Below are 11,329 nucleotides of genomic sequence, written 5' to 3'. Positions count from 1 at the left end.
CAGGACTCTTCAGATGTAGTAATAGCAGGCGGTAGAAAACACAGGACAGAATTTTCAAATGGGACACGTGGGCAAATAGGATACTGAATAAATAAATGGGAAATGGTTGAACTAAGATGGAAAATTAAAAGGGGAGGATTTAAAGGCAAATTGAAAGAGGCATGAACAGTCTTCTGTAGTAGTCTAGATGGTGGAGAAATCCAAAAGCAAATACCAGAAAAGTATGACTTTTTTGAAAGAGCCAATATCACAAAACAGGAAGAACATTATTCATGAACTACCAGTACTATTAATGTAATGAAGTAAGACATTTGGTCCCTTTTCTTCAGCTTTAGATCATAAGTTTTATTCTGCTCTGAGCTGTCTTTAGGGAAAGATCATTAAACTGATAGTAATAATATGTCTCCAGAATACAGGAATGGTAAAAAACCCAAACCACTTTCTTCTTATACTAGAGTGTGTGACCCACTCTTGTACTGTTACTCCTGTATAAGGAAGTTTTACTTCCCTGTTTGACACAATTTCATCAATTCCTAAAGCTCAGAACAGATCTTAATACAGTGCCTGTAAGAGCAGATGCTTGGCAAGTCTGTATGCCAGTGAGAATATCATTCAATTTTATGCACACTTCTGTTTTCTGGCTTGGTATAATTCATTAGCACACTCAACAAAATACCCCATAAAACTGAATTTGGCTTTAATGTTAAGGTTCTGATGACTACAGGATTGTTTAAGAAAACAAACCCAACAAAAATCTCACAAAGAGCAGTCTCTCCTCTTTAATATTAAAGTTGATGTTTACACCTGATAAACAGAGAAAATATCCAAAGGATTATACAGTACACAAGTAGGAATAACAAAATAGTCCTAATTTTTTTTAATGTTTTTGTCTTCATCATTTAAATAATGACACAGCATAGTTTTTGTGGTGGTAAAGCTTTTTTGATAGCATGTAATGGAATTCGTACAATACGTACACTTTTGTGGCTTATTTCATCCTGATTCTAATAAAAAGATTCCTAAAGTGGGCAATATATGAAGGTGAGGTTAAAGTTTTGATTAAAGACAGCTGTACTGCTTTCCAACCTGTTATGTCACAGCATTAACTAGAGGAATAAATAAACAAATATAAGCCTAACCTGATTTATCTGTGTGTCTCCACATAAATTTGTTTAACATAAGAACAAATAAAGCAAAGCTTTGATGGAGGTTGAGTAGAATTTTCAACATCTGTGCAGATAAATTTAATTTATTCAAAAAGAAAAAGCAGCATTAGCGCATCATGTAAAAGCTGATTTAAATTATTTCATACAACAGAAAGCATATGCAGTAGCTAAAACAAATTCAGTTTGCCTTTAAAACCCATTTCACTCAGACAGCCATTACTTCTGAATTTTCTAGTATGATAATATTCTGTTATTTCTTCTTTTTTATTCTCTTCCTAATTTTACATATTCCACCAACCAAACCCACAGTTAGAAGTCCCAGGGGCAGCAACACCCTAAATGCAGCTTCAGTGTATCTTTATAGGAAGATCCTTAAAGCTGGTCAGGTAAAATAAGATCAGCACAATACCTTAAACATTTGAACATAAATGAATTACAGGTGTTTGAATATTTTTTTTTTAAATAAATCTTTTCACTGTAACACATTAAAACCCAGGAAAATATCTCTATATAACAATAACTCACTGTAATGGAGCTATACTAGCTTATCTCTGCAGCAAGGGACAGAGAACAGGAAGACCAAAGAGTTTTTTTCCTGAAAATGAAAGATTAGCCAAAATGATAAATTCCTGTCTGAAACTTATCAGGAAGTGTTAAGGTGAGGATTAAAAATTAAAAATCAAAACACTGTGTATGCACCTGAAAAGCATAGCTGACAAATTTCTGAACAAGATTAATGTTTTTTTAACTCAAGTCAAGACTGTAAAAAGTCTGCACATGATTTTTGAAATCATACAGGCACACAAAGTATCACTTCAACTAAAAAATGGTGATGTATATGCATTATAACATTTTAAAGACCCTTTCCTTCTGGAAAAGGTTATCAGCTTGTGCTTTAGGGAGACTGTTCTCTCACCTTTAATTCTACAACAGAATCCATACCTCTGCTTCTCTGAAAATCTGAACATGATGAGCATACAGGCAAAACTCTCACTGACTTTTCAAAATACATTGTCTGTTCCTGAATACCAGTCAGCAAAGACAAGAGTATTGAAGTCTGTCAAGTCCAATAAGCTGCTGTCATTAAAAAGTATCTAACTGAGAGCACAAACCTGAGTGGTGATGTGGAGGAAACAGAAGAGACTGAACTCAAAACTTCAAGAAGGGCTAACACCCACCTCAATGTACTTCTGATCTTGGTGCTTACAACAAGAAAAAAAGTAAGACTCTTACAAGAAAACAAGTACACAGGAAACTTCTGTCCATTTGTGTATTTTATTTGTCTTGTGGAACCGATCCAGCATGAAGCACTGTTTCATGTTGTTTTTTTTTTAAAAATTCTTCCTCTTGAACACCAGGATGGTAAACTTTTTCAGAAACAACCCACACGGAGAACTCCTGCATGTTGTTCTTTCAGACTTCAGAATGCCAGAAAATTGCATGCTACAACACCTACAGGGGTCAAGACAGATTTCTTCCTTAAAGTCAGTTAAGAGAAAAATTCCTAGGTAGAGATTCCCTAGGGGTGGGGGAGAGGAAAAGACAAAACACAAGTTATTTCTTAATCATTAAAATATTAAAATACTTGTTAAAACCCCCAAAAAACTAACCCCAAACTTTGCAGGTTTATATACATAAAATAAAATCTGTGCTCTTCACTTTCACCCCTCATAAAAATCCCCTAACTTAGATTATTTTCTAATTGTTAACTTGGTATTCCATTGCTCATTTTAACAATGAGATAGTGATGAAACACATATACCAATTATTCTCTCAAAATCTGGCTATTTACTGTAACAGCCATGATCCTGTCTTACCACTCGGGCTTTACGAGCTCTGCATTATATTGTTTTAAGCCCCAAAACAACAGTCTTTACCAGATTTCCCCGTCACCATAGGTGTCTGAGTCACATCACTAGCACTGAATAAACTTGTGAGTGAAACCATAAAAAGCACTTAATTTTAAAGATGACTCTGTAACGGGGATAAGAACCGAAAGCTCCACCTTTCAGCCTATGCATTTTTGTCTTTGTTTCGAATGCTAGAAGAAACCATACGGAAGGAAGAAAGATTAGAGTATTTAGAAACTAGCTGTTCGACAGAGGCAGAACTGCTGATAGTGAGTGGGTTGTGTCTGTCTTTTTTGGCTGATCGCAACAGAGGTCTGAAGCAAAACAGAAACTCTTGATAAGTTTGCGTAAAGCGGCAGTAGCATAAGGGCGGGCAGCAGGAGTTCAGCTGAAGTTCAGGGCAGATGCTGCCTTTAGTTTACACTGCAGGAAAGTAAAATTGCTTCTGGATTTACCTCTTCCTCCCAACATCAGTGTTGAGCCATGCTGTGTCGCAGAGTCACAATGTCAGTAGGAAAGCAGTCTTTTAGCAGGATACCACGCTCACGATGGCAGTCCAGCTCTTCAATAAATCCATACCAGTAGATGACTAATCCAGGGCCAAATCTATCAAGCAAAAAAGAAAAATGAACTTATGTGATTGTGTTAGGGGAACTTTAATTTCCCACCTCTGTGATTCCAATACAAGTAAATCTGTTAATTTCACTGCAAAATTGGAGAGAGTATTTGACTTCCACTTAATTTTCAAATTTCCACTGATGTTCAATTGATAGATGTCAATAATACCTAATTCCATGAATAAAAATGCTATTTAGAGACTCAAACAATCCACATCAGTCTTTTTTCTCCTTTGAACACTCCGCACATATCAGCAAAAAAATAGCTATGTATTAAATAATATTCAATAACTTTGATATATATGGAAATGTCTCTTCCCATGCAATTGGGTTTTTTAGCTTTGGGGGTGTAGACATTAAAAACACAAGAGTTTTAGCATGTCTCAGTTCATGCAAATGATAATACCATGAAAATAACAATGAATCCTTAAAATATAATCTCTACAATGAGCTATTATTCAGGCAATTATTAACATAAAGCACAATTCAGAAGAAACAGAAAGTTTGTGCTGTAACGTTTCTGAAACGTGCCTCAAGAATTCCTCAGATATTGCTAACTCTGACTGATCCCCACTAGGCAAACTCAGGAAGTAGCCCCATGGACTATTTTACCCATCAGGAAGTTCAGACCTTCAGGCTGGGTTCATAAAGAAGTAATCACTATCAATCACTGTGTACTGTGATATGTTTTGCACATCAGTTTCACGTTTTTCCTACTGAGAGCACTTAATTAAAGGGCAGCACTACTTCTGGTGTAGTGTTGCAGGAATTTTACAGTGGAATCATAAATTATGAATGTTGGGTTAGTAAAAGGATGTCTAAAAACAGAACTGCTTTCTGTAGTCTAACATTACAGCAGTCTGTACAACATTAGGCCAAAAAGCTTTTTCTTCCTTGATTTATTATATGCTGTAGTGAACTTGCCAAAACCAACAGTGCAGGATGAGCTGTTAGATACCGACTGTACAAGAAAAAGTTCAATAGAATGTCATGTAATGGTTTATATGCAAAGCTATGCTCAGGACTCAACCAATATGGTAGACAATTTTTGTTAATCTTTAATTATAATAAAAATGTGATGAGAGGAGCCATGGTAACCTAAATTTCCCCTGAGCAGAAAATACAAGCACTCAAAGCCATGGGTAGTACCAGACTGGCTTCATGAAGGTGGTTTCTTTCCAGCAGTGGGGGGAAACTCTATTTGATGTGCTTATCTAATGGAATAGGCATCAAAAGAAAAAGAAACCTCGGTGGTTTCCTCCTGCAGTTTCAATTAGATACGGTAGTCTTTTGCCCGCAACTGCTCCAGAGCGTTGTAACATTGTCTATGGCTACTACTCTTCAATCTCTAAGTGGCCACAGTTCAGTGGCAGAGTAAATAACCCCTAAGTGCAGCTGAGGCCACAATGGCAAATGTGCTATTTGCAACTGAAAGATGATATTTGAAAGCTGAAAGGTTAAAACTCTGACAAATCTGGCTACACTAGATAACACATCCTAACATGTTTGGCAATAAATACAGCTCAGACTAAAAAGTGGCTAATGTGGAAGGACAATGCTGCCTGCACGCAATTCCTAACTTTTCTCTGGCTGGCCAACAACTTCAGCCTCTGCTGTCTCTAAGGATATTGTCCTTTGTTCAAGTTCACGTGGGAACAAGACATGAAGAACCTCAATGTACTGGGGAGACCAGATAGCCTAGCAGGAGCAAGGGGCCAATGGCAGATGAGGCCAAGGACTGATGCTCCCAGCCTCTAGTGAGAGACAGCAGTTTGCTGATGCTGGATGGACTCTTACTTTTGTTATTTCACAGACTGTGTATCTGTTCCCACATCAAGCAAACAGAGAAATGGGATAATTGGGTGGGGATGTACTTATGTACTAACCAAAGTTATTTTAAAAGCAAAAATCCCCGGAACATAGGGAGCAGACCTTAAATTTCTAATGGGCTACTTTGTGCAAGGCAGAAGCTATGAAATGTAGGTAAGTAGTTACTGATTAGGAGCACGTGTGCCAGGTAAAATCCTTATGCTGCTGCTCACCCGAGTTTTGAAGGGCTCATTTTGCTGTGTGGCAGTCTGAATCCCTCATTCATTGTAAAATGCATGTGGCACTCTACTTAAGTAATTTCTTAAGTTATTTTTTGAAACTGTAATTTTAAATAAAATTACTATTTTGAGACAACTCAAAAGGCTAATTTATGTCTTTCTAGCAAATCACCTCAGCTGAAGCACAATTTTTGAGGTACTTAAAAAATTATGTTCAGAAATGCCAAATTTGGTAATAAAATTTATATACAAGAACATCTGTAGATTGTTAATGGCAGGAGCAAGTACATCTTTAGCATGAAAACATCTATCAATCCTGCTTTTGACTGTGGTGTTATAGCAAAACTGTTTGCCCTGTGCTGCCTAGGTTGCACTTTTCCCAACTCTATTGTGTCATTCCTTCTATTATAGCTCTATAGCACACAACTCCTGTATGATCACATAAAAAACCACATCATACTTTTGTTTAAAAGCACTTAAGTGCGCTACTTAAGACCAAAATTAACTTGTTGGCACATTAAGCATTTGCCACTGACTATCAGGAACTCCTGCTGCTAAGTGCTAATTTCTCTCTCATTAACGCCCAGAGTTGCCAAATCACAAACAATGCCACTGGTTAATTATTGCTGCCTTAATTTGAAACGACATTTAACCTTTTTGTGAAAGGGGATGAGGTAGGGAAGGGTAACTTAAAGTAAGAACTATCCTTTTTAATTCGACTCCTTCCAAAGTGTGGATATGACAGCATGATGATTGATAGTCAGGTAACAAAATGACTTCTTGCATCACTTGTAACATTTAACAAGCTAGTGAATAACCATGGTTTCCACACGAGAATGAACTTAAATAATAGAATGCTCACTTGGTATTCCTATGGAAAGGGGGACACATCCATTAGCTCCGAGGAGGAGAGAAAATCTTTGAATGTACCAATTGGTTCTACATCGTAATATAGACACAAGATAGGCCAAGTTATTTCATATGAAAGACACATTGGAGATAGTTTAAGCTTAAACTGAAAATTTACCTTAGAATGTAATAAACTACCGGACTCCTATGCGTTTTCTTCTTGCTCAGAAAAACTGAATAAATTCCTGAGAATGTACCTAACTTTTATTTTTCCTCCCTTGTCTTTCTTTAGTTCTTCACCTGAAAAGCCTAGGTGTGAAGGAACGTATCCAAATGTTATCCAAAACTGTAGATTCAGCTATTTCAGTGAAACTAGTGCTTTTAAAACTTTACTTTTATAAGGAATTTCTTCTTAAAACTGAAAAGAAATCCAAGTAACTAAGGTTTGGTTAATTCTGTGCAGCCAAAATAGAATAAACAGCAAATAAGAGGCAAGCTTCCTTCAGCAAGTGAAAGTTGTCCACACAGGTTGCATCAGTTTACTTAAAAATAAACCAATAACTAGGTAGTTACCATTATATAAATCCTGGTTTAGTCATTGTCTAGTTTTGACATTAGAAGTTGTGACTACAACACAGCCAAAGCCAACTTAGCTGTACTTGGGGTCTGAGTACCAGAAGTGCCAAAAGGGAGGCAGGGAGGTTTATGACCCCAAGGCATGGCAAGACCAGAGCAGGATTACAAAAACTTGCAAATTAGTTTAGGCCTGATTTAGGCTTGATATAAAAGACTAAATTTAGTCTAAGCTCTAAAGGCAGAAGACAGTGTCTTTCAAAGAATCAACCAAAGCATTTGAGATAGATGACGGAGATAGTAAAATACAGTTTGAGTGCAGTTCAATATAGTTGCAGGCTCAACAAGTTCTTTAAATAAAATTTACATCTGACCATACCATTTGCTCTAAACAAGTCAGGGTTGCACTAATTTCAGATTGTTCAGAGGAACTCTTGTTAATGACACAAATTTTAAAAAAACCCCATAGTTAAAGAAGTATGTCAATAATCCTGGGACGCTGGGTTTTGTCTTGGAAAGGAGTTTCACAGAGATATGCTGAAAAGCCAGGAAGGTAAAAATCAGATAACCCAAAACCAAATGGTTATTTGTCTTAAGAAAAACCACCACCACCGACAACAACAAACCAAACAAGGAATAATTAAAAAAAAAAAAAAAAGGGACAGAAAACAACTAAGTAAAATGTGAATCTGGACTTAACTTGCCCTTCAGTTGAACCAGTTTTGTGCTAGAATATAAAGAAAACTTTTATTTATTTATCAAAGTGGCCTAGTAGGCTCACCCATATTCTACTTCACTTTGAGAAAAACTACTTTATAGTAATGTCTTTTCTTCTGGAATGTCTGTGTGGGGTCCATACTAGCTTCTAAGGATTTGCCTAAACATGTGGCTATTGTGAGGCCATTTATTCACCATCAAAAAGCCTTGCATGTGGTTTTATAAAAAATGCATTTTCAACACACTGCTTGATACTGAAAAGAAATGTAAAACAACTTGCAATTGTTTTTATACAAATGTTCATCTCAGTCTATTTGTTACAGATGGGTTTTATGCATCTCAGCATAATGTAAATAATTTGAATTCCAAGAGACTCTCATAATAAAATGCTGGCATATAAATTATTATTTCTAATATGCATGCATTTAAACAAATATTTTATCAAACAGATTTAGCCAGGTATTAATGTTATGAAAGCATAACAGTCTACCTGGTTGGTGATTTTAATTACGAAGGTCAGAACTGAATGTGTCTTTGAAGGACTGCATTCTGGTCTCCCCCACTTTTCAATGTCAGCTAAAAACCTGGCTTTGTCTTCTCGATTTTCTTTTTAAATATGAAGCAAATAAGAGCATTACCATTTGCACATCACCATTTATTTCCTGGGGAAGGGGAGTTACAAAAGTTCACAAATAAATTATTACATTCTAAGTCAATTTAACATGGTTCTTCAGAATCACAGCTGTGAGCAAACAGGTTTTACTTGTAGTACTAATAAACCCTGAAGATAAAATAATTAACCCCTCCTATAATATCTAATACATTTACTGTTTAAGGACTCTCAACTTTATTTTAGCGTACTTGTAGAAGTCTCATTTGTGTTAGTGGGGGAAATTTAGAAATTGGCAGAACTAGGCTTGTGGGCAACAACCACAGACCACATTTTCAAGTAAGGTCAATTGGCATCAGTGAGCCAACTTCCTTACGTCTAGACTAGTTAACTACTGCTGATGACACAGCATTATATATGTTGGCAAACATTTATCAGCCACTGCTCAGAAACTTATTTCAATTAGCAAGAAATTTTCCACTTAAACACCTACTAAAATCCTAATTCAGAATAGTTTACAACAAGATATTTTTTCTACTGTTCATTTATACAGAGTTCTAAAATTGAATAAAGGTACTTGTGTATGAAGACAGTGCATTTTAAAAACTCTCGACGCAATTTAAAGGTAATGGTGGGGTTTTATTATCCCTGTCAGTTTTCAAACCCGCCACACGCTTTTGCAATCCAGTGACACACACACAGCACCATATTACTCTGACTTCACCAAATCTGGTTGAAAAAAAGGAAAAAAAGCCCCCAGTACTTATTAAAATCAAACTGAATTACAGTTTTTGCTTTATTTTTGTGCCCAACTCCCTTAAGATACTTAACACTGCCTTCCTGCAGTAGCAACTGCATAAAAATAAATTTCCTTGCAAATGTGGTTCAAGAAAGTTTACTAAGTTCTGATAATATATTTTTTTAGATAATACAAAACTTGTCCATGGTACTAACAAGCACTAGATCAAGCCTCACACACAGAAGTTAGCAGCATAATACGTTTCAAGGATCCAGGCATCCAGTTTATGCTGCTTAAGGTAAAATTAAGCAAGTAAAACCTAATCTGCTTTAAGCTTTGATGTTACTACAGTAGTTGGGGGAAGTCTTGTTTTTACTGAAGACAAGGAAAAAAATCAAAGTCTATTAATATTCTATGAGACTCCCATTTCCAAGGAGGTTGTGACTCAAAAGTGGGAATTTCTTTTGGGCTGAGAAACGTAGGCATTTCCATGAATGCCAGATACTGATGTTACATGCAGTTGATGTGGAAGTTAGAGTTGTCAGGAGAAAAAAAAAGCGGATGGAAACAAATATCAGGTCTCTTTCTCTATAGTTACACCTCACTTGGATATGATTAAATCTTAATGAGTTTTTCCTTACACTAGCTGTCGTCTTATCTCTGCAATGAGACTGTTAAGGCTTCAATCAAATAGCAGCATTTCATCAGACTTATAATATGATTTAATTGCTTTTGGCATTTGGAGAAATAAAAACAAATCAAGTGATATTTATGTGGACATAAGGGAGCATTTAAAATATTTCAGAATTTTGCATAGCACGGTTTTTAAATGCATATTAATAGGCTGCACCAGAAACTCTGCAAGTCACTGTCATTAAAATATTATAAATACAATATAACTTTTAGCTGCATAATACATTTTTAATAAACAAACTGTCGAAACACATTCTTCACTTGCACTTATTCATTCAGATCTGAGTACTGTTCTCCAGGCAAAGAAAGGATTTTTATAATCCTCAGTGACAAGTTAGGCTTTTTTTTTAATACAGTTCTCATGGAAATTAACATCTAAAAACTATGATTAAATAACATCAAGGTTGCAGCGATTTACAAGGATCAAGGCTTTCTAAGTGAAGACTGATGCAGTGAGTGAGAAATAAAACACATACTGGCTCAAGGCAGCTTTTCATTAAGAGAAGAGAATCTTTAGTGAACTTTGAATCTCTCAGGATTTGTTGGTTCATGTCCTAACTTCTACTGAAATATTCTGTTGTCTGTTAGCAGTATTCCAGATGCTCAACTCTCAAAGTGCTTGTGAGTACTTAACGTAAAACACTTTTTTACTTCCAGTCTCAGCATGTTCAAAATCAGGTGATGCATTCTTTGTATATCAGATTGTAAGAATTTGTGCTGTGAAGACAGATTATAAGGTGACCCTATGCCTGCACTGCAGAATTGGGCTGATGTACTTAAAATCAACATGATTAATTAACTCACATCAACATTTCAGAAAAGAAATTGTTGATCCTCATACTGCTGGACTGTTTCATGGAAATAACGGCCAAAGTTTTATCTTAAGAATCATAGAATGATTTGGGTTGGAAGGGATCTTAAAAATCATCTAGTTCAAGCCCCCTGCTGTGGGCAGGGATGCCAACCACTAGATCAGGTTGCTCAGGGCCCCGTCCAACCTGGCCTTGAACACTTCCAGGGTTGGGGCATCCACAACCTCTCTAGGCAACCTGTTCCAATGCCTCACCACCCTCTGAATAAAGAATTTCTTCCTAACATCTCATCTAAACATGCCCTCTTTCAGTTTAAAACTGGTGCCCCTTGTCCTGTCACTATCTACCTGCACAAAAAGTCCCTCTCTCCTTTTTATAACCTCCTTTTAGATACTGGAAGGCTGTAATGAAGTCTCCCCAGAGCCTTCTCTTCTCCAAGCTTAACAACCCCAGCTATCTCAAGCTGCCCTCATAGGAGAGGTGCTCCATCCCTCTTGTTCATCTTCCTGGTCCTTCTCTGGACTCGCTCTAACAGGTTCACATCTCTCTTGTGCTAGGGGTCCCAGAGCTGGATGCAGTACTCCAGGTGGGATCTCACAAGGGCAGAGTAGAGGGGTAGAACGCCCTTCCTCACCCTGCTGGCCACACTGCTTTG

At 36.7% G+C, this 11,329-nt stretch overlaps 1 protein-coding gene across 5 annotated transcripts in view; it reads right to left on the bottom strand.

Moving 5' to 3' along the window:
• Nucleotides 1–756: 756 nt before the first annotated feature.
• Nucleotides 757–11,329, bottom strand: part of CDIN1 (CDAN1 interacting nuclease 1) — a 124,775-nt gene continuing 114,202 nt past the window's right edge. For 4 of the 5 annotated variants that reach the window (XM_039378313.1, XM_039378312.1, XM_039378317.1 and 1 more), the window contains 2 exons: nucleotides 3,472–3,622; nucleotides 757–2,685 (listed from right to left, as the gene is read on the bottom strand). In XM_039378313.1, coding sequence (XP_039234247.1) covers nucleotides 3,487–3,622 — 136 coding nt within the window. In that variant the 3' untranslated portion in view covers nucleotides 757–2,685; nucleotides 3,472–3,486. The remainder of the gene's footprint in view (nucleotides 2,686–3,471; nucleotides 3,623–11,329) is intronic. The other variant, XM_027717043.2, reaches the window with a different exon arrangement.

The sequence above is a fragment of the Pipra filicauda genome, unplaced genomic scaffold (genome assembly GCF_003945595.2).
Source record: "Pipra filicauda isolate LSUMZ 115617 unplaced genomic scaffold, ASM394559v2 scaffold134_size1991817_pilon, whole genome shotgun sequence".
NCBI lineage: Eukaryota > Metazoa > Chordata > Aves > Passeriformes > Pipridae > Pipra > Pipra filicauda.
Note: the sequence above shows the minus strand (reverse complement) of the source record. Positions and strands in the feature narration are given on the sequence as shown.